Source organism: Drosophila suzukii, chromosome 2R (assembly GCF_043229965.1).
Source record: "Drosophila suzukii chromosome 2R, CBGP_Dsuzu_IsoJpt1.0, whole genome shotgun sequence".
NCBI classification, from domain to species: domain Eukaryota; kingdom Metazoa; phylum Arthropoda; class Insecta; order Diptera; family Drosophilidae; genus Drosophila; species Drosophila suzukii.
Genome location: NC_092081.1, coordinates 3,793,162 through 3,814,765, shown reverse-complemented (window position 1 = coordinate 3,814,765; position 21,604 = coordinate 3,793,162). Strand labels below are relative to the sequence as shown.

At 43.5% G+C, this 21,604-nt stretch overlaps 5 protein-coding genes across 7 annotated transcripts; 3 read left to right on the top strand and 2 right to left on the bottom strand.

Moving 5' to 3' along the window:
• Nucleotides 1–190: 190 nt before the first annotated feature.
• On the bottom strand, nt 191–2,171 carry Odc1 (Ornithine decarboxylase 1). Its single transcript, XM_017087509.4, has 6 exons — nt 1,876–2,171; nt 1,423–1,580; nt 1,076–1,373; nt 774–1,022; nt 429–497; nt 191–368 (listed from the first exon to the last, which is right to left on the bottom strand). The coding sequence occupies exons 1-6, from the start codon at nt 2,143–2,145 to the stop codon at nt 228–230; spliced, it is 1,185 nt and encodes a 394-aa protein (XP_016942998.4). The 5' UTR covers nt 2,146–2,171; the 3' UTR covers nt 191–227.
• A 2,520-nt stretch (nt 2,172–4,691) lies between these two features.
• On the top strand, nt 4,692–6,168 carry LOC108019643 (uncharacterized). Its single transcript, XM_017087527.4, has 2 exons — nt 4,692–4,911; nt 5,097–6,168. Exons 1-2 carry the CDS (start codon nt 4,870–4,872, stop codon nt 5,937–5,939), a joined length of 885 nt encoding a protein of 294 aa, XP_016943016.3. The 5' UTR covers nt 4,692–4,869; the 3' UTR covers nt 5,940–6,168.
• Nucleotides 6,169–9,481: 3,313 nt separating this feature from the next.
• Nucleotides 9,482–13,423, top strand: Hey (Hairy/E(spl)-related with YRPW motif). The gene is made up of 3 exons (XM_036814222.3): nt 9,482–10,657; nt 11,177–11,391; nt 12,334–13,423. The coding sequence occupies exons 1-3, from the start codon at nt 10,392–10,394 to the stop codon at nt 13,140–13,142; spliced, it is 1,290 nt and encodes a 429-aa protein (XP_036670117.3). The 5' UTR covers nt 9,482–10,391; the 3' UTR covers nt 13,143–13,423.
• Nucleotides 13,424–13,686: 263 nt separating this feature from the next.
• Nucleotides 13,687–15,793, top strand: Dic3 (Dicarboxylate carrier 3). 3 transcript variants are annotated; one of them, XM_065863403.2, is made up of 2 exons: nt 13,687–14,261; nt 14,789–15,086. In XM_065863403.2, the coding sequence occupies exons 1-2, from the start codon at nt 13,849–13,851 to the stop codon at nt 14,937–14,939; spliced, it is 564 nt and encodes a 187-aa protein (XP_065719475.2). In that variant the 5' UTR covers nt 13,687–13,848; the 3' UTR covers nt 14,940–15,086. The 3 variants fall into 3 exon arrangements, with proteins under 3 accessions (XP_065719475.2, XP_016943059.3, XP_016943058.3); XM_017087570.4 differs by having other exon boundaries at nt 13,692–14,257; nt 14,836–15,086; XM_017087569.4 differs by having other exon boundaries at nt 13,695–14,261; nt 14,836–15,793.
• Nucleotides 15,794–18,516: 2,723 nt separating this feature from the next.
• Nup44A (nuclear pore complex protein Nup44A) lies at nt 18,517–20,569 on the bottom strand. Its single transcript, XM_017087637.4, has 4 exons — nt 20,045–20,569; nt 19,546–19,983; nt 18,927–19,135; nt 18,517–18,868 (listed from the first exon to the last, which is right to left on the bottom strand). Exons 1-4 carry the CDS (start codon nt 20,153–20,155, stop codon nt 18,562–18,564), a joined length of 1,065 nt encoding a protein of 354 aa, XP_016943126.1. The 5' UTR covers nt 20,156–20,569; the 3' UTR covers nt 18,517–18,561.
• Nucleotides 20,570–21,604: the final 1,035 nt, after the last annotated feature.

Sequence of the window (21,604 nt, the reverse complement as noted above, 5' to 3'; positions counted from 1 at the left end):
ACATACTTTCCGACGAATCTAGTATACCCTTTTACTCTACGACTAACGGGTATAATAAGAAGATTTTAAGTTCAACATGCAAACTAGAAAATGCATAGAGATTTTAAGGGAATACATTTTGATTTTTACAATCAAACATTTTTCATTGTAAGTTCCATCAACGAGAATTTTAAAATCAAACAAATAAAAATTCCTGACAGTGTTGATTTTATTGCTAAGCCGTTTAGTCATATCGCACGGAAATACACGGTCTTGGGGACATCGAATCCATTAAATGGACTAGCAATAGGCATTGTGTAGGCTCCCATGTTGCGAAATCCCAAAAGATCGCCTCTGTTCAAGTTGGGCAACAGCAGGTTCTCCGATATCTAAGGGTTAAGGAAAACATTATTTGATATGTTGCTGAATCAAAATGCAATTTTACTTACCTTATCAAAAGCATCACAACTGGGTCCCCAAATCAGAGACTTCAAATGAGGCAAGGAATCTGCTCCATCCTGCAAGATTATTTGTAGTTTTAGATCTCTTAGTTTAATTTTTAAATTTATTTTAATTTAAAAAAAAATTATGTGTTTCTATTAAACTATAATGTCGAAACTGTAAATTAGATTTCTTCTAAACTTTCTGAAAATACTTTTTTGTAACGTCCAAAATAACACTATTATCGGTTCAATGCAAAGATGATAGGAAATTGATTTGACCTGCTTTTAATTGTACATTTAAGACACATTTTGTATAGCAAAATTTAAAATGATATGGATTTTTGTGCTTACCAGATAATGCTCAGCAGTCACAACTTGATGGTCGTACAGAATGCAGTTAAAGGATCCGTATACACCATCATTTAGGTAGTACATCACGGTGTCGAGCCTGCCAGCTTCGTCGCGAATCTCCCGCTTTGCATGGATCTTGCAAACCAGTGTATAAGCAGCCGCCACAAAGAAACGTCCTGGTTCGGCAATTATTTGGACACGATCGTCGGGGAAATGGCGCTGTACAGAGGTGTTAACACTCTCGGCTATCTGTAACAAAGACTTATGCAATTGCTTAAGGAACAGTGCTTTATTCAACCAACCTTTTTAAACTTTCCATCATCGCTGCCGGGAAAACCGCCGCCTATGTCCAAAAAATCCATGTCATAGCCCAGAAGCTCGCCGAACTTAAAGAGGTTCTTTGCCTTCTTGATGGCCCGATCGTAGGCCTCCAGCTCGCTGCATCCGGAGCCCACGTGGAAACTGGTGCCGGTTACCTTAAGGTCCAAGGATTTGGCCAGCAACATTAGGGCTGCAGCATCCACATCCGCATTGCAGCCAAATTTATCGCCCAGTGGGCACTGCGCCTCCTTGGCCTCGCTCTTGAATCTCACGATAAGGCTGAAAAGCCAATTTATAATTCTGAAATTTTAAGTAAGCTAATACCCACTTTGAGTTGGAATAGTGCGTGTGCAGCTTGTACACCTCAAATTCATTGTCCACGGTGCCATTAGCAACATGGTTCTCCTTGGCGTACTCCAGATGGCTGACAGGTCGGCAGGGATTGGCAAAGATAATACGATCCGGTGAGACATCAAAGCCTAAGACCTATAAATAGGGAATATGAAAATTAAACATATTTACGGTTTTAAAATCGGTTTCTAGAAAATGTGAGTACAAATGTGAATTTTAGTCCACTTTCTATTTTACTGAAGTGGATTCTAATCTGGGTTCGTTAGCAGAAGGCAGTATAATACATTCTAGTGTTAATGTACGTATACTGTTAAAAATATATATATTGTGATTAAAGTGAAATGGAATATTTCCAAAGTCCGACCATTGTTAAGAGCACGTTTTGGTGTTACACGTTCTTGGGAAAGATTATAAGAGTAAGTAGACCCACCAGCTTGAGTTCGTTTTTGGAGGCGCAGTCGAATCCGGCTCCCAGCTCAGCCAAGAGCTTGACCACCACCGGATCGTCATTGCACTTGACGGCGTAGTAGGGCTTTATCCTGGGCAGGAGCTCCTGCCAAAGACGGTGCTTCCTCTCCACACTGGACAGATCGCAGATGTTGAGGGCCTGGTCCAGACCCTGCAGATCTGACTGCTCGATCACCCGGCGGATGTTGAGCTCGTGTTCGTAGTATTGAATTTCTGGGGTACCGCTCGCCATCTCGCACTACTCGCAACTGAATGGAGCCCCGGTCAGTCCCATAACACAATTGTTATCAGTCAACGACTTGTGCCCGAATCGCAACAGACTTGCGAAACATTTAGAACACGCTCCGAAAACGTTCCTCAGCTGGGAACAATGCGGCTCTAATTAGCGGCAAAAGGTCAAGCGATTGTGACGGCCGTTACTCGCCCTCTTTTCCCCAAATGAATATTTGCCAGAATGCGTAATTTACAACCAAAAATATTTGGCATCGTAAATAATTTTAATGCCCTCGCCAGGCTGCACGGGCATGTAAAACTAATAAAATGTAAATTTTTAATAGCAAATGCCCGAGTGGCCATCAAGTCGTGCATAATCGACACTTGCCCCGCGGACACGGGGCACTTCACACCGCCTTTCACATCTAAATCGAAATCGCATCAAACCCCTACGCACACCCCTAGGAAATTCCACGGCAATGACAATAATAATAATAATAGAAGTGTGCGTGTCGGCAGGGAGGGTTGTTGTGGTCTGTTGTCCTGGCCAATTTAGCAACCCCTCGCCTGCGCCCAAACGGGCAATTAAAAATTAAAATCAAACTTTTGTAATCGATATTGGCAATTGCAGCTCTTCATCGCCAGCTTGAGCTAGAGTATCCGATCAATCAACCTTTAATTGGTTAAGCCCATCAATATTTTTTGCACTCCCTTCGGTCTTCGGTGAAGATGTTTCAAAAAAAGGAGTTAGAATCCCCAGAATGATAACTGTCAAAAACCTCAGACAAAAGTATTGAGCGATGGGCGAAAAAAGGATCTTGTCATGCTCGAAAACCAAAGGAATCGGATATATCCGAATCATTGCGATTTGATTGCAATTTGCTGCGAGTGTCATCATTCACTCGTTTTCAGTTTTCCAGTTCCGATGCGATTTCAAAACTAACCCGAAACCGCAGTGAGCACTCCTCACTTTGAGTGATGTGACAAATCGACGACAGGCTGTAAAGTGCTCACAAAAAATTCGGAATCCCAAACACTTCTAGCATGCTGAATTGTAAAACTGGTTTCGTTTTTTTACAACTAAATGCATTTAAATCATTCGCTTAAATTGCTGGAAATTTACATGCAAATGTCATTAGTTCGGCTGTCAGTCCCAGAAGTTCCCTTAGAAATTGATTTAAAATTCAGATCCATTTTAATAGCCTTGGACCCTGGAAGAAATGTAAATCTATTAACATTCGTTGTTTAGGTAAATATTCTACAGATTTTTCTGTTTTATTTTATATATTTTTGTTTAAAGTTGTGCTAATAGCAATACAGTTTTATTATAAACTTTCAGATTATTTGAAGTCTTTAAGATTTTGGGTCATAAATTTCTTTATTTCGGCTTTAAGTTTTTCGTTTTTATTTTTTTTAATGATCGTGATTAATATTAAAATAAATGTGCTGATAGGCCAAGTAACCTGCTCTCTCCTATAACAGAATATTGGGCAACTTGAGCTAATCGAGTTTTTAATAGATTAAACGATTAGCTTATATTAGGAGCGTAAACAAAATTTTCAAGGGATACAATTTTAAAAGTAAAAAACAAAATCTGTATTATTTTTGTATTTTTTTTAAATTTAATTTAAATTAATTTTATTTTTAAAAATTCTTATCTTTCCACGCGAATTGTTTTAGACAAAGTCAGTCATTAAAACATCGCTTCCACTTCAGCATACATGGCATTGACACACTATTTATAACATAACTCGCGAGGTAATACTGAACTACCCATGGTTATATGACCACCTCCCGCAAATCCAGTGGCAACCCTCTCCGGAAATAGTTTCATAATAAACTTGCCACGAAAGGCAGCGCCAAGTTGGCGCCCCATCAGCAACACGAACAATAATAATCAGGGAGCAGGACTCACCTTTGGCCCATCGTAGCACCCCAGGCACTTGACCGGCTATTCGAGGACCTTCGGTTCAGGGGTTCTGGCGGGGAATGGGTCTAAGCCGGGCCATTACCGCATTAGGGGCAACCCACTCGAGATTCCCAATCTCAGCGCCTGGATTATACTGCGCCTGTGCCGGCAGAGGCTCTCAGCTGGCTCAATACACAGTGGGATATATTCTACACAAAAGGTGTTTTAATTCTAAATAATTTGCGCATACCTAATTTAAAATATTTTTAAATCAGTTGTTTAAAAATTTGTTCAAGGTATCGATGTAAAAGTGTATATTATCGTACATTTTTGTTGAAATTATTAAAATTAGAAGGAGGAATTAATGGGTTAATCCCAAATTTCGGTAAAGCCAAAAAGCTTGCTAATAGTAGTAAATATTATTATGATCTAATTCTATCTTATAGTTAGCTCTACAAGATTTTAGAGGGTTATGATGAGTTAATATAGTTTTTTGTTAACCTAATTAATAAAATCATTTACTTTCATTCAAACTGAAACCATAATTTTTGAAACGCAGAATAGTAAGTGCAACCTATTTTTCTCCGTGCACTCGTGCCGCTGCCATGAGTCATGTGGCACGAGTGCGGCGTGGGAAGTCCTTGCTCCACCTGCGAGGGTTCGACTCGGCGCTTCCTTGTTGAGTTTTGTTTGGATAGGCCAACGGGCTGCAGCAGAGATGAGGCACATGCCCCGGCTCATTGCCACAACTCCGATGGAAGGGCGACAATAGCCACTCTAATTGCACCGTTCAATTTGGGAGGATAAATCGGCGGCGACAAAGACATTGTCAGCATGTCGCATTTGCTGAGGCGCACCAAGAAGTCCTGTCTGAAGGTTAGTCCTTGCCTGGCGCCCGACTGGGTGGCTGTGGCCACTGGGTAATCAATAAAAAATCGATGGCCACCACCGCCGAATGAAAATAAACAGTAGAGTTCACATGCCAGTGTTTTTGGCACGTTAATCATACGCCGCGTTGCCAGCTCGCGCTAACATTGTCCCCATCGATTGTGTTTTTGCAGTTCCTGCGTAAGATATCGACTTCAAAGCATCTGTTTGTGCAGCGGCTGGACGAGGAGGATGGGTACGATGACGAGGAGGTGGAGGTGGACTTGCAGCGGGATCTGGAGTTGGATGTGAACAGCAACTGCCAGGTCACGGAGGCTATCTACGAGGAGCTGCAGCTCAGCGAGTGCAATCCGGACTTGGATTTGGCCAAGGAAACGCAGGAGTCGCAGCCCGAAGTTAAGCACGACCTGAGGACCAAGTACTTGATGAGCTACGGAAGCTACGAGGTTTTGGCCACCCTGCCAATGAGCATTGAATTCGAGCGGGTGAACTACAAGGAAAATGTCCGCTATCTCCGGCACACGCCCTCTAATTCCAGTCTGGACCTGCAGCTTGAGGAGCAGCAGCCGCCAAGGCAGTTGGAGCAGCAGCAACATCCAACTCCTGTGAAGCAGCAACAGGCAACTCCAAGGAAACAACAAGTGCAGCAGAGGATTACCCCGGCCAACCGCTACCACCCCTGCAGCATCAGTCTGGGCTCCAAATTCGAGGGAAACTACCACAGCGTGGTGATCATGGAGCCGCCGCACGACGACCTCCCCATCGTCAAGTGGGACATCAATGGCAACTCCTTGGACGACGACTCCTGCGACCGTTGGGAGGACTTCGACAACAGGTGGCGCCAGGCAGCGGCGGCCACCAGATCCCTCTCGCAGTCCCAGAAGTCCAGCCACCAGTCCAGCTCCTGCACCTTGGAGACCTGGGTGGACGACACGGAACCGCTGAGTCTGGACTTGCACAGACACGACAATGCGGCCGCCGGAAACAATTGTAATCTTTGCCTTAGGAGCTTCTGAGTCCGGAAACGGAAACTCAGCGGCTTTGTAACCTCCACTTTGCGTCCAGCGATTGAGCACGATAACCAGTCTTGTGAGAATTACCTACGTATATATGTATTCGAGTATTTGAATCGGTAGACCGCAATTTTCATTATAGAAAGTTGTTTTCGAGAATATCCATTAACAATAAAGTGTGTTTGTGTGCGGCGCTCCTTTGGCTCCATACCTTGAGTAATGCACTTCAGAATGCGAATGCCCTTTGTCCTGTGGGAGGGAGTAAGTTCGCCGCCACCCCCATCCCAATCGATCCATTCCATTCCGGCGCACGACCCGCACGTGCTGGACGCTCGTGAGAATCCGTGGACCTTTGGCTTTCCCACGAGCCACGGCTGCGATTTCGGGTGCGTCGCGGCGGTGGTGCAAGTTCAACTTGGTGCTGCTATATGTGTGGCCATAGCCCTATACAGCTGTAGCCCTGCACTATCCATCCACTTGATTAGGGTGGGTTCCGGCTCGATTCCGTTCGCGTTTGTCCCACGCCGGCACTGACACTGGCATTGGCCATTAGGCATTTCCACTTTGCTGTTTGCCACAGTTGAAACCTGAGCGACAGCATGCCGAATCAAATGAAAAGCACTTTTTTATAATTTTCGATTTTGATGTACTTTTTTGAAATTGATATGGTGCGCCATTATTATCAAGCTTACGCCTCGTCGGTCGAAATTAATCGAGAAAATGGAAAGAATTGTTGCTCTGTGCTTTTCGGATTGGGTGGGAGAAACAATATAAGACAGAGCGGGAGCGAAAAAACATTTATATGATATTATATTCAACATTCTTCTATTTGACTCTATATAATATACATTTTTGATGAGGACATAATCCCTAGTAGTTTTGCCTGCATATATCTGTCTGTATAAGCTTCGAGATTCGGAAATCTAGAATATGCATGTCTAATCCTTACATTCTAACTTTTGCAGTTTCCGAGATCTCATAAGACGCTATGCCGCTGATACGGACAGACGAGCAGAGCTATATCGACTGCGTTAATGACCCTGATCAAGAATATATCGAGCCCTGTTTGCAAAATTAACGTTAGCGCTATTTTTCGGAACAATTTTTTTTATGCAAGTGTGGACATAATTTTTAATTGACAAACGCCTACGAAACGAATCCGTAAATAATTAAAAAAAACCCTCTCCTGTAAAATTTGCTTTTTGGCGCTTACGCTATTTTCCCAAATAGGGCTCGATATATATTTTATAGGGTCCGAAATGTCTTCTTCACTGCGTTACAAGCCCGTAAGTGAAATATTCAAATCACGTCTGAACTTCTTAGTTATCGTGCCCACCGAGTCTTGTATTTCTCAAACTACACCCTTGCATTTTATTGAATTTTCTAATTTATTTTCATAATTATTTGGTTATAACATTTTAGTGAATGGGTATTGATAATAAGAACAACATATAATTTAGCGTATAGAGCTATCGGGGTGTAACCTAGACAACAATTTTTTTACTTATGTAGCCCCTTAACATACGCCTAAGAAACCCTAAAATCCCTAAGTTCTAGCTTTTAAAGTTTCTGAGACATCAGCGTTCATACGGACGGACAGACAAACGGACATGGCGAGTTCGACTCGGTCTGTCCGTCTGTTTTAATTCCATTTGGGAGCTTAGTTTAAAAGCTAGTGATCTCTGACAAACCCAACTACAACGAGAAGAAGACAGAAGCGTCGGCACCCTGGCGATCTTTGGGCACAAGGACGTCATCGTACCCGTGTCTTATAACAATAATGTAGAACGGTCACTGTTATAAATTTGTTAACTTCCTTTTTTCGGTTATGTTTCGTGTTATTATACCCGTTACTCGTAGAGTAAAAGGGTATACTAGATTCGTCGGAAAGTATGTAACAGGCAGAAGGAAGCGTTTCTGACCCCATAAAGTATATATATTCTTGATCAGGATCACTAGCCGAGTCGATCTAGCCATGTCCGTCTGCCCGTCTGTCCGGATGAACGCTGAGATCTCGGAAACTATGAGAGCTAGGCTATTGAGATTTGGCGTGCAGATTCCTGAGCTTCTTACGCAGCGCAAGTTTGTTTCAGTAGACTGCCACGTCCACTCTAACGCCTACAAACCGCCCAAAACTGTGGCTCCTACAGTTTTGATGCTAGAATACAAATTTTAACTGAAATGTAATGTTCTCATCAATACCTATCGATTGACCTAAAAAAAAGTTTGCCACGCCCACTTTAACGCCCACAAACCGCGAAAACCTGTGACGCCCACAATTTTTATGCTAGATAAAAAATTTTAACTGAAATGTATTGGTCTCGTCGATACCTATCGATTGATCAAAAAAAAAATTTGCCACGCCCACTCTAACGCCCATAACGCTTAAATCTGTATACCGCCGGTAGGTGGCGCATTTTAATCTCGCTTTGCTGCTTGCATATCTCCATTTAGCTGAGTAACGGGTATCTGATAGTCGAGGTACTCGACTATAGCGTTCCTCCTTGTTTTTTCATTGTTATTTCCATGCGTTTTATAGCCATTAGGTTGGCCGATCAACAATTAGATAAATATTAGCACAAAAAACATAAAAAAGTGATCTCTGAAACCTTCACAGCTGTCATAAAATATGTGTACGCAAATTAAACCCTGATCGTACGTCTTAATTTTATAGCTCCCATAGGAACGATGGGATATAACATCCAAAAAATTAAGATATTATGTGCAGAGTAAAAGCTATTGACTCTCTCCAAATCTTATTTTTTGTGCATCGCAAACTTATGTGTATCTTATAGCTCCCATAGAAATATTCAGTAAAATTCCAAAATTCTATTTGTGAAGATATTTTGCGCAGGGTAAAACCTATTGACATGAATCTTTATAAATTTTAATTTTTATGCATATCTTGATCAGACGTCTATATTCTTAAAGCTTTCTAAGGAATTAAAAAAAAAATTGAACAATTGAACAAAGCTACTATTTCTTTAATGGTATGGAAGATCTTGGTCAACTATAAGGGAAATGGCGAAGTAAAATACATAAAAAAGCAACTGTTACAGTTTTCCACCTCGTTTTTATACCACGAATATTTTATATGATAGATTTTAGTGTGCCCCCAATTTTTTACTCTATTCGGTTTTAAATACAAATAAGTAGTTATTTAGTACAAAGGCAGTTAACAAACTTATTTCTTAGGTACCTTCTACGATCCCTTAAATCCACCACACTACTCATTGGACGTCAATATTAAAAACTTTAATATTTACAATGAAATCGGGCAACTCCTTCTGGGAAACAGATATGTTGGCTAAACATTAAATTTTGGTCCAAACGTGACGATCTTTTTGAATATTTGGATTGTTAAAAATGACACTTTTCGCGAAAGAAATCCGTTTATAATGCCCAAACTGTGTTTGGCTGCTGAAGAATGGTTGATTTCTAATCCTTACAAATTAAAGGAGAGATTACTTTGAAACACGAGGCTTCGAATTGATATTTCGCAAGTCCTAATTGAGAAACGCGCATTAGCATAGCGATGGGCAAACAATCGATTTAGCAGTTTCTAGGTCAACTTCGGGCACCTGCTGCCGCAGACGCTGTTATCTCGAATCCGGCTCCTGATCCACCTCCTGCCACTGTCCCCGTTCTCATTCCGGATTCCTGATGCCGTAACCTTGAGCCAACACTGACCTAGAAATGTGTGGGCCACCAGCACAGACAAAGGTCAACGGCGGCTGTTGCACTTGTTGGGGCTTTTCCGGCGCCAGCGCCACGCGATGTCACACGACCGGCGGCTGCTCGGGCGCGTGCTCCAGTTTGAGTTCCATGGTCCGCTGCAGGCGCTCCAGCGGCAAACAAGTGGATGGCGGACGTCGCCAGTTTGTCGCCCACGGCGCCGATTAGAGGCCAGGCCGCCGATGCTGCCGAAAAGGCTATATCAGATACATTGATATGGAGAGCGATAGAGTCGAAATCGCTGCTTGATGACAGAGGCTTGCTCATTTGCCGGCCAGCCAGCTTGTCTCTCCTTGTCGCACACTCCCTTGTTCACTTGGCAGCGATCTACATCGCCAGCATTTCCTACCCCAGTCCCGCCCAGCACGCGTTGCCAGGGGGTGGTTGCTGCTGCATCTTATTGGGCGGCTGCCGCAGGCGGTAAAAAGGGGTTGAGCGGCGGCAGCGGAGGGCAGGTCGTCCGCTCGACGTGTGCTGCAGAATCAGTCGAACGCCGCTCGCGCACACGATAAGTCACGTGCTCAAACTAGCTCCGCTAGCCTTCCGCCGGTCTTCAGCTCTATCTGCAACTTGCTGCAACAGTGCCACTAGCAACACGCAACACTCGCCCAGCGACAACAGCAACATCAGCTTCAGCAGCAGCAACAGCAACACTGCTCAAGTGTCAAGTGCGCAGGAGCAGCGAACAAACAGTAGCAAATAAACAATCCAGCAATCACAATGGATCACAACATGCACGTGAACGCGCCGTCGCTGCACCACTGGGGCTATGCCACGGGACCCGCGGTGGTCATGCCGGGCGCCACCGCCATCGCCACCACCCCCCAGAGCCACTGGGTGCCGCCGCCGCAGAGCCACCACAGCGCCCACAGCAACCACAGCCACGGCCACAGCCAGGGTCACAGCCACGGACACGGCAGCCTGAAGCGGACGCTCTCCGAGAGCGACTGCGACGATCTCTACTCCGAGGAGTCCTCCAAAGAACAGTGCGTATTCGTGACTAGCAACCAAAGTGGTTTCAACTTCTCAACCAACCAGTTCTCTTTTGAAACAAAATCTTTAAAGTATAAATATTTTATTAAAAGAGGATTCAACCCCATCATTTTGGTTTTAAAAAGTGTGCATATTCAGTAAATCTAAAATATTGGTACCACCAACATAAATTACCAATAAAGATCTATAAGACTTCAAGGATAAAAAACCCAAGTCCAAGTGGGATCAATAAATCTTTTTGCTCGTTTGTGCAAGTTCAGGATTTCCCTTAGTGCTTAAGGCTGAAAAATTGTACTAAAGAATATTCAAACGTTTTTTCTTGGATCTAATAGCCGATAAATTGACGTATTTAAAGTCTATATGAGATCGAAATGTTAGAACTTTTTGTTATAGCTGTTGCTAAAATTAAACAGATTATCTGTATGTAAAAAAGTGCATTAAATAGACCGAAATATTTTCCATTTTCATAAATCCATACTAAATCTTAAACCTTTTCTTCGCTGTGCTTTTAGAATCTCGCCCAGTGAGCCGGGCAGCTGCCAACTGATGAGCCGCAAGAAGCGTCGCGGAGTGATCGAGAAGAAGCGGCGAGATCGGATCAACTCCTCACTCACCGAACTGAAACGCCTGGTGCCCTCCGCCTATGAAAAGCAGGGATCTGCCAAGCTGGAGAAGGCAGAGATCCTTCAACTGACCGTGGAGCATCTGAAGAGCCTGCAATCTAAAAGTAAGTATCTATATTTATCAGTTGAACTAAAAATGTGGGGCTTACAAACACTAGGAAACTTTGAATAGTTCAGTTATAATCATACCAAGGACTCCGAAATTTGGAACATTAACAAAAGAAAACGCTATAGTCAATGGCCTCAACTAGTAGATACGCGGTACTCAGCTTAAGGGGGTGCGAGAGAAATGGAGATATGTATGCTTAAAGCACCTCTGATTTTTTCACATATTTACAAAATATTAAAAAATGTGGGCGCTAGACGGGTTTTAGTGTTATAGTCAGGCTGCGAAGTAAGCCCAAGAATCTGCATGCCAAGTCCGAACACTCTAGCTATAATAGTTTCCGAGATCTCAGCGTTCATACGGACAGACGGATATGGCTAGATCGACTCGGGTAATGATCCTGATCAAGAATATACCTATTACATACTTTCCTAACTGTTACATACTTTTCGACGGATCTAGTATACCCTCTTATTCTACGAGTAACGGGTAAAAATATGTTATATATATTATCGAAAAACTCCAACTAGAATCTTTTAACAATCCCGGCTGTGGGAATCAATTGAGCCACGAAATTAAACATAATATGCGGCAAATTATCACAAATCTGGGTAAACAATCCTGACCTGTTGTCCCGAACAGGGTCGAATGGTGGGAAAGTTATGATTGCCATAAACAAAGCAGCACCACCGCCACCCCAACGGGCGAGTGAATCTCGAATCTCGGGGCTTCCCACGCTGGCGGTAGTACCACCACTTTGGCAGAGTAAAGCTACACTGAGGAGCGGGCTTCCACCCCCTGATAACCACCTCGCTAGTCATCCCACAGAAGGACACGGGGGTTGTTCTTTATGCACGTCGCGTGGGAACAGATATTTTAATTGTTTGCTCGATCTGGGATTATACAGCTTATTGACTTTCTCCGCCTCCTTTCTCCGCAGCTCTCGACTCACTGAGCTATGACCCGCAACGAGTGGCCATGGACTATCACATCATCGGCTTCCGTGAGTGCGCCGCCGAAGTGGCCCGATACCTGGTCACCATCGAGGGCATGGACATCCAGGACCCGATGCGCCTGCGCCTCATGTCCCACCTGCAGTACTTTGTCCAACAGCGCGAGCTGTCGGCCAAGAGTTGCGCCAGTCCGGGTGGTTGGACCCCCGCTCCTTCCAGTTCCTCTGGCTATCAGCCGAATTGTGCGGCAGCTCCCTACCAGAGTTACGCGGCGCCATCGAATCCGGGTGCATATGTGTCCAGCTATCCGACGCTGAGTGCCTCGCCCTCCCAGCAGACCCAGCAATTGGGAGGACGAACCAGTGTCTCTCGGACAAGTGGAGCGGGAGTGAACGAATCCCTGCCCAGCCATGACATTCACTCCGAAAGCAGCAACCAGCAGCAGCAACAGCAGCAGCAACAGCAACAGCAGCAACAGCAACAACAGCAGCAGCAGCAACACCAGCAACATCAACAGCAACGCACCCAGACAACACCTCAGCCGGCACAGCAGCAACACTACACCCATGATCACAGCGTAGTGCATCCCGAGCAGCAGATACCCACCTACATAGAACTGACCAACAGCAACAGCAATCGTCCAGCTGCCGTGGGATCCGAGAGCCTCAGCTACAGTGCCGCCCCCCAGTATCCCGTGAGTGGAGGCCAGGACTACAACAACTCCAGCGTCCTCCAATATGCCACGCCCAACGGAGCCAAACCCTATCGACCCTGGGGCGCCGAGATGGCCTATTGATCGGAAAACTTCAAGTTGAAAACAGGAAATCAGAACAGTAATTCTAGTCAGAGCAGACCAAGTGTGATAGTCTTAAAGTTCACATCCTTCACAGAAAAAAGGGGGGGAAAATGCATTGAAATTAGCTAGTACATAAGGCATAAACATTTAAATTACTCAGTACGATAAGTTAATGAACCTTTTGTGAATCTTTTGTAAGTAAACGCATATGTTTAAAAGTAAAAGAATTTTATCGTCTTTTATGTAATAAAAAATTAAAAACATATTCAATACTTGAGAATCAATTTACAAAGAATAGTATACGGTGGGCAATACAATTTCCCAACAAAGATTAAAAAGGTTTGGCTTTCATTTGAGAGCAATAGAACATTATTTAATTTGTTTTGGCTTAGAAGACATGAGTTTTCATGATATTTTTTAAAATTGAGGCTTTAAGTACCAGTGGATAAAGTGCCAGTTTCGATTCATTTTCAATATAATAAAATAACAGGCGTTAGAAAAAAGAAACTAAGTACGCCGATGTGCTTAAAAAAGGCTATATTATCATAATTTTATGGCCAAAGGATTCCACAAGCCTGTACAAAAGGCACTGTTTTTCAGTGTATAAGATCCAAAGAGCCTCTGTATTATTACTTGTCAGTTATTTAGTATTTGTTCAAAACAATCAGTGAAACCTGTAGTAAGTATAGGGCAATCAGGGATCTTTATGGGTACTAAAGACGAGAGGCGCTTGCCGCGCTGGTGGTCCGGCGGCATCTGCTCGGCGATCGCAGTGACCACCACCCACCCGCTGGACCTGGTCAAGGTGCAATTGCAGACGCAGTCGCGAAAGGAGAGAATGCCCGTGGGCGAGATCATCAGGAACATCTACCAGAGAGGTGGTTTTTTGGGATTCTACAACGGCATCTCGGCATCATGGTTCCGCCAGCTGACGTACACCACCACACGATTTGCCCTGTACGAAGCTGGCAAGGATTACGTCGACGCCGGGAACATGGGTGCCAAGATGGGCCTGGCATCCTTCGCGGGACTCGTTGGTGGTATTGTGGGAGTTCCCGGGGACGTGGTCACAGTGCGGCTCCAGAACGACAGCAAGTTGCCGCCGGAGAGACGACGTAAGTGAGTATCACTTAGTTCTGATACCCGATAGTCCTTTCCCAGAGACCTTTTAGCTGAAAGGTAATGGGTATTAGGTTGGAAGAAGACCCATTGTCTCCCAATTATCTAAGGCAGCTTCCGTTCTCTGTCCGTTAAACTTTTCAATCAGAGGAAATGTGCACCTCCTGAAGTTCCGCATATCACCAATATGCTAATGACATCAAAGTGTCATCAATGTGCAGAGTTGACTAAAGTTCGATAAAAAGTCGATTAAATGTTGATAGCAAATCCCTAACACATTCCCATTCCCATGTTAACATCATCAATCATTTGTATGATAATTAATGCATAATTCAGCAACCACATCGAAGTTTTTATGCGGAACTTCTGAGGCCTTATACTACAGGTTCATAAATTGTGCGCACTGCTTAAGCTGGGTAACACAGGCATTACATTACCATAAGAACACTTGCTTACGCCTTTAAAGTATGCAACATCTTTCTCAATGGTGGTGTTTTGTATCTCATACTTTGTTAACTTGTCCACAGTACTCTTTCCTCTTTATCAACACGTCTCATCGAAACCAATTCCTCAGCTACAAGAACGTGTTTGATGGCCTGTTCCGCATTTACAAGGAGGAAGGCGTGTCCAGTCTCTTCCGTGGCACTGTGCCCGCCGTGTCGAGGGCCATCTTGCTGACCATCGGCACCAACGCCGCCTACGACCAGGTTAAGCAGATGCTCAAGAACGCCACAGGAGCAAAGGATGGTGTACCGCTGCACTTTGCCACCTCCACGATAGCCGGATGCATTGCCACGGTCATAACGCAACCGCTCGATGTGATCAAGACCACTTTCATGAACGCCAAGCCGGGCGAGTTCTCCGGGATTGGGGGGGCCTTTCTCAGCATCGTCAAGCAGGGCCCGTTGGCCTTCTATAAGGGCTTCATGCCGGCCCTGATACGAGTCAGTCCCAACACGATCATCACTTTTATCTTGTACGAGCAGGCGCGACTGCGCTTCGGTTATCTTCCGCCAGATGCGAAGTGATGCTCCCAATTCCGTCGCCATTTCGCTTTTAAATTTTTAATATTTTATATTTTACAAATGCACTGAATCGGAAATAATCCGGATCTAATAGACCGCCACTGTGCTCACTAGATCGCTGGACCACTGGACCGCGGACCGCTGACCGCTGGTCAGCCTGCGCTGGGGGTCAACGAATGCCGCTCACGGTTTATAAAATTTGCATACGCTTATGCATTTCTGAGCAACTAACTAAGCACGTGAGCACCCAATCCGCGGCGGTTAGTTAAGCCGGCTGCACATTCGCCGCCCGTAATTAGGGAGCGGGGTTAGCAAGGTGCTGGGGTCGCAACCCCGAACACCAAAAACTGAACCCGAAACCGCAGGAGAAACCGGAAGTTTTCGAGAAAAACTGGAAAACAGGACCAGGATCTTGTCTCCGCTCCAGAAACATAAACACCGAAAGGGTAACTGTATCATAAAAGTAGCAGGGTTAAAATAAAGTAAGCTACTACTTCTTTAATATAACTGGATGTGGTTTCAAGGATTACTTTCAAAAGTTTTAAAGATAGCTAAATGTTTATGAAATTTCAAGTCGGAAATCCTAAAAACATCAAATCGAATGAAATGCAAGTCACTTTCTGTTTCAAACCTTTTTTTACTGTATTGCTCGAATAAGTGACTTATAGAACCATGATAAAGAATTATTTATAAAAGAAATCGAAATAACTCCGATTCTAATATTTTGATTAATAAAAAGAGGCCAAAGTATAACGACCTATTCGTATCTTATGTAAATTAGTAACAAATTATGGGCAACAAGTAAGTTGAATTTGACTGTAAAATGAAAAATCCATATTTTTTCTTGTAAAATAGTTTCATCCCCTTCAAAGTAACTGCCAACATTTATTCCAATACTCGAAACATGCCAGTCCGGTATAGAAACATTCCCTTTCCGTTATATATAGCTATCAGCGGCTTCTTCGATTCGGCTTTTAATACCTTAATCGACCCGAAACGCTTAACCCATAATTCTGGTCATTTTAGACGAATTGGTAGACCCGCAAAGCTTAAATTGAAAATTCACCTAACTTTTTGCCCAAGGTAGTATTTCAAAAACTTAACCTCGAATTCTTCAGAATGATGTTCAAAAATGCCAGGGAATACAGTTTGCATATACATATTTCTTTTCTATTCCTTAATCTAAAATAGGTGACCTCATTATGCTTCATATTTCACAGTTGTGCTGCTGGGCTCCATTGTAAATATACAATTTATCGTGCCCCCTAGCGGATCCATGATTTAATTGTGGAAGGGTTTTCAAAACCAATTTGTTGATGACTTTTTGAATATCACTTTTCTTTCCCAAAAAGTGTTTCCCACAGTCAAGGAAAAAAAATGTTAGCAATATGTCTTAGATCCCTCAGGACTTATTTCCCAAACGAATAGTTTAATTTAATTTGGTAGAATTCCACTACTTTCAATTAGAACCAATGGCCCACACCGAAAAATCACTTGAAACCGAAATTACACAGAAACCGAGCAACCAGAATTGCTGTCCGTGGAATGTGGGAAAATCCGAAATCACCCCTAAAATAAAAAACAAGAAACAATCTTTTGCGCATTAATTTATTTTTGCCGGTTAAACACATATAAATGCTTCGGGAGTTACCACGTATTCGGCTATGTGAGAGACCCCTGAGCTTTGACTTCCCACGCGAATGCCAACCACCACCCACCGGGTCTACTATAAATGTCTAAGGGTGGTTCGGCTCAGAGATCGGCGTCAACACCATCGCCTTTAACATAATACACACGTCAAAACTTCCAATTAGAGACAATCATTCGGATCTGGGACGGGTAGTATTTCTGACATCGACGCATGCGGGGTGGTTTTATCAAATCCACGCTACAAAAACCATTGAGCTGGTCGGTCGGGATTTCATTCCTTCGATTACCAGCAGAGCAACAGGATCAGGAGGCCGAATACCCGCCGTGGGGTGGTTGCATATCATTATAATTGTGTGGTGTCATCGAAAGTGAAAATGATTCCCATTTTTATTGCGGTTCGAGTCAATTAAGTGGAATATTTCGCGACATTTCTGAATGGTTTTTCGTGTTAAACATAATAAAAACGTTGCTGTGGGCACTTGTTGTGTTCTAATATTTAATTTATGCACATGTGGATGGAATGTAAATGCACTTAAATCGGATTTTATGATCCATTGGTTTTGTTCCCATGAGAGGTGTTAATCGAACACACATAACCCATAAATAAAAGTCAATAAATGGATTTGAATGCAACCACTGAACCTGAAAATGCGTTTTTCTTCTTGTATTCTAGTGTATCAAGTCAATTTTGCCTGCTATGTGGGCCTTTAAAAATAGCTAGCATATCAGATCTGCCGTTCTCCCTCACACACACACAAGTGACGCAAGAGAGAGCACTTTTTATTATTATTTTAGTGCTCGCTCTTGCTTGTCATGTGAACTTTAATTTTGTTTTGATTTTTCGCTTTCCGGGGAAGTTGTCCGAAATCAATATTGCTCCAGTTTGCCGGCAAAAGTTTGAGTATTAGTGCATACTTTCGTTAGTCCCTGTTGCATTTGGGAAACTAGATCTCCACGTTCTGTGATGTAACGCGAGAATGCACGGAAGGAAGCACGATCTATAAAATACTAAACAAAACAGAGAAATGTGGACCAGGAAGATACTTGTTGGATTTATTAGAATGCAGGCTCCTATTCCGAGACGTAAGTGGGATAAAAAATCACCACCAGCTCACAACCCTCCCAAATGTTTAGAATGCTTTCGGAATCATTTATAACAGCATTTAGTTGATCATTGGTTTAATATCAACATTAAGATCTTTAAATTCTAAAAGAAAAATAATGCTAATCCTGTTATAAACGGTTTATTTTGTTGAAAAGTAATTCTGGCCTACTACTATGAAAAAAAATTTCTTTACCTTAATGTTATCCCTATATAAAAATGTTTTCCAACTTTCTTAGCACCCGAACTATTAACACAATTTTGTTATCGGTATAAATAAATTGTATTACATATTAGTTAGGATATATCGGGATAAAAGAATAGTATAACAACAATATATATAAGAAAAGTGTAAAGTGTAACCTAACTGCGAGACATTAATCCACAATTAGAATTTTTTTAACTTATTTTAGGCTTCTGAAATTTTTTTACTCAGTAAGAAATGTTTCTACCCAAAATGAAAAGAAACCCAAAGAGATTTAGCTTAGGAATTTATTCGGGACTCTAAATGTTAAGTACAAGATCAGTGCCATGGCACCTGGTTGCCGATGGTGCCCTTCTTGTAGAACTTGGCGGTGGCCGAGGCGGTGGTGGCCAGGGTCGGAGTGGGCGGAGCTGGCTCGTAGGTAGGTCCACTGCCCTCCGCCTTGAGCACGGCGGCACATCGCCATTGCCTGTTGTAGTTCATCCGCCACAGACGCACGCAGCCGTCGTCGCCCGTGGAGATCAACATGGTGGCCAGCATATTCCAGCAGACGCGCCACACAGGACACATGTGCTCACTGAATTTGATAGTCTGGATGTCCAACTTCGAAACGCCAGTGGCATCTCTGAAAATTTTGAGAACATTTAGAATAGATTCTCCTTAAATGTTGTTATCAATCTTACGTCACGCCCCGCAGGTTTACAATGTAGAGATCCTTGCTGGCCACTGCCAGCATGTGGAAGGTCCGTCCGGCATTAGGAGCAAAGGCCACATCCGTAACGGGGTCAGTTATGTCATTAACAGTGTCGATTTTCACGCACTTTCGGGCATTCTCGCTGTACGCAAATAAAAACACCTTCCCGGTAGGCGTGGCCGCCTCGTCGCTGCCGGCCTGAAAAAAGAAGAGTATAAATTATAATTTGGTTAATAAGTGTGGTAATTTGGTGTCAACATTCAGCGCTAGTTTCTCATCCGCATGTAGGTTTAAAACTCTTAATATCCTTACGACTTATGGAAACACTTTATTTTACCGTGCGGATGAGAAAACGCCCCATAATCTTCAAAGAACATTTTTTAACCCTGATATCTTTACTTTTTTTTACCATAAACTAAATTGGAATTCCAAAAAATACAAGTTTTAAATACAGAGTTGAAAAATATAAAAACTCATAGGGAAATTTATGTAGTAAAATGTTAGAATGATGTCTTATAAGAGGATTTTAGTTGCATTTGAGTAAATACTTGTGATGATTCGTATTTAGATGATATGTAGATCTCTCTTAGAGATTTATGTATGCTTACCGCCAGCAGTTGGGTGACCATGTATGTGGACGTGTTCCAGGATAAACAGCTCAGCGGCAGCTTGTTGGCGATCTCGTGCTGCACGGGCCACTGCGAAAGGTTCATGATGTCCGGGGCTTCGTAAATGCGGATGATGCCGTCGGCGGAGGCGGTGGCCAGCAGGAGTCCCAGGTACTTGGGCGCGAACTCCACATCCGTGACGCTGGTCCGCGAATCCACCAGGGTGGTGCGGCGCACCCATCGCCGGGATGGGGTATTGCTGGCGGAGATCTTATCGCCAATCACCTCCTCCCAAACGGAGGCGGTGCGATCGAACGAGCAGGTGGCCACCACCTGGCCGAACTCCGGATGCGCCCAGGACACGCGCCAAATGGAGCCGGAGTGGGCCTTCCAGCTGCTGGTGACGCTCCACTTGCCCTGCCCGTCCTCATCCCAGATCTGTAAGTCGAAATATCGGATCACAGAGGTTTATATCGCAGAACGAACACCAATCCATTACCTTTACTGTCTGATCGCTGGAGCAAGTGGCCATACGGCGGCCGTAATAGTCGAAGACCACATCGTGTATTACGTCCTTGTGGTCGGCAATAATGGGTTCCACGTCGAACATGCTCAAAAACCTGGTTATTTGCCGAAAATGTTGTTTATAAAATGCACGCGCCGAAAAGTCTGCGCCGCTAATGCAGCCCTGGGAGGACAGGGTTGGTTTGCGCCGCCGAACAGCTGTTGATTACCTCGCTCAGTATTTTTCAGTATTTCTCTACGAACGGCCACACCAATCGAGTGTGAACAATTACGCGTGAAATACGAACAAAAATCAAGCGAAAAATAACAAACACAGCACTGCAGTCGATCACAACTTGATAACTTATCAGCCGTGCCACACGCCCCTCTGGGAACCGCTAGGAACTGTGAAATAGGGGAGTCAAGGCCCCAAAGTCCTAGGAGAGAGAGTTTTGCACCCGGAAAAGAACAGTTACACACAACAAAATTGCCAACCGAAAGAAACGTGCGAAGCGCAGTGCGATGGAGAAAAGTAAGTGCGGTAATCTAAGCGCTAAACGGGTAATTACAGCCCGATTCGAAATGTATGCGCATATATGCAAATCAGCGGGGTGAATAACCCCTCAGCATAGACAGAGATCGGGACCCGCGTTTGTTTATCATTTGAATTCGCTGGCCAAAGTGCCGAATTCAATCGAAGTATTAAAGTGCAGTGGGCAACATAAATATAAATTCACATTGCCATTCTCTTCATCTGCAATATGCTCGCCTTCTTTCGCTCTCTCTCGCTCTCCCACTCGTTACTGACCTTGATTCCTATTGGATTTTACACATCGCGCGATCCCCGTGACGTATGTATGTATGAGTGTGGGCGAGTGAGCAGCATACTTGCGCGTGTGTGTGTCAGCCGGCTTCAATTACCTAATAAGAATTAAATTGAGGATTTGCATCCCCATTACACTGATAATTCAGCATCTATTTGGGAAATGTATGCACATTATTATATTGAACATATCATCAATTGTAATCTCTTAAAGAATTCCAACCGAAAATTCAAATGGCAGTTAAAAAATGTTGTTGTGGAATATAAAAACAAACCCGCATGTACACGGGGAAAAATTTGAAGCATGTTGAATAATATAGAGCTAATCAGAATAATACCATAAATTAAGTAATAGCGGGTTAAAATAAAGGGATTCATTTCTTTGTTGTAAGCATGAAGCCTCCTAGAAATGTATCATCCATCTTCAACATGCCCTTAAGTTATATGAACACAATCTTAGTTCGGTTCTCTGTAGAAATCCTACAGATAAGCCCATCGAAATCAGGCGTTTCACACGCGACCGACTTTCGCTTCTGTTATTATTTGGAGGTGATATCAGTAGACGGTTTTTTCTGGCCACGCGCCAAACATGAATAATTTGACCAAAAATCGAAAACTAAAATACTAAAAATTTCCGTGCGATAAGATCCCGGGAAAGATTTCGAGGCCTGGAGACCCGTCACCGTTAAGTATTAATCATAATCGGTCGCCAAGGCCAATGCCGAAATCGGA

What these genes read in the sequence shown, in the direction of transcription:
- Odc1 (XM_017087509.4), bottom strand. Translation starts at nt 2,145, where the DNA reads ATGGCGAGCGGTACCCCAGAAATTCAATACTACGAACACGAGCTCAAC. An exon ending in CCAAAAACGAACTCAAGCTG is followed by an intron (nt 1,581 to 1,875) that starts GTGGGTCTACTT and finishes CCCTATTTATAG; the next exon opens with GTCTTAGGCTTTGATGTCTC. An exon ending in ACGCACTATTCCAACTCAAA is followed by an intron (nt 1,374 to 1,422) that starts GTGGGTATTAGC and finishes TTGGCTTTTCAG; the next exon opens with CCTTATCGTGAGATTCAAGA.
- LOC108019643 (XM_017087527.4), top strand. Translation starts at nt 4,870, where the DNA reads ATGTCGCATTTGCTGAGGCGCACCAAGAAGTCCTGTCTGAAG. An exon ending in CCAAGAAGTCCTGTCTGAAG is followed by an intron (nt 4,912 to 5,096) that starts GTTAGTCCTTGC and finishes GTGTTTTTGCAG; the next exon opens with TTCCTGCGTAAGATATCGAC.
- Hey (XM_036814222.3), top strand. Translation starts at nt 10,392, where the DNA reads ATGGATCACAACATGCACGTGAACGCGCCGTCGCTGCACCACTGGGGC. An exon ending in GAGGAGTCCTCCAAAGAACA is followed by an intron (nt 10,658 to 11,176) that starts GTGCGTATTCGT and finishes CTGTGCTTTTAG; the next exon opens with AATCTCGCCCAGTGAGCCGG. An exon ending in GAAGAGCCTGCAATCTAAAA is followed by an intron (nt 11,392 to 12,333) that starts GTAAGTATCTAT and finishes CTTTCTCCGCAG; the next exon opens with CTCTCGACTCACTGAGCTAT.
- Dic3 (XM_017087569.4), top strand. Translation starts at nt 13,849, where the DNA reads ATGGGTACTAAAGACGAGAGGCGCTTGCCGCGCTGGTGGTCCGGCGGC. An exon ending in CCGCCGGAGAGACGACGTAA is followed by an intron (nt 14,262 to 14,835) that starts GTGAGTATCACT and finishes CCAATTCCTCAG; the next exon opens with CTACAAGAACGTGTTTGATG.
- Nup44A (XM_017087637.4), bottom strand. Translation starts at nt 20,155, where the DNA reads ATGTTCGACGTGGAACCCATTATTGCCGACCACAAGGACGTAATACAC. An exon ending in CCAGCGATCAGACAGTAAAG is followed by an intron (nt 19,984 to 20,044) that starts GTAATGGATTGG and finishes TTCGACTTACAG; the next exon opens with ATCTGGGATGAGGACGGGCA. An exon ending in GTAAACCTGCGGGGCGTGAC is followed by an intron (nt 18,869 to 18,926) that starts GTAAGATTGATA and finishes CAAAATTTTCAG; the next exon opens with AGATGCCACTGGCGTTTCGA.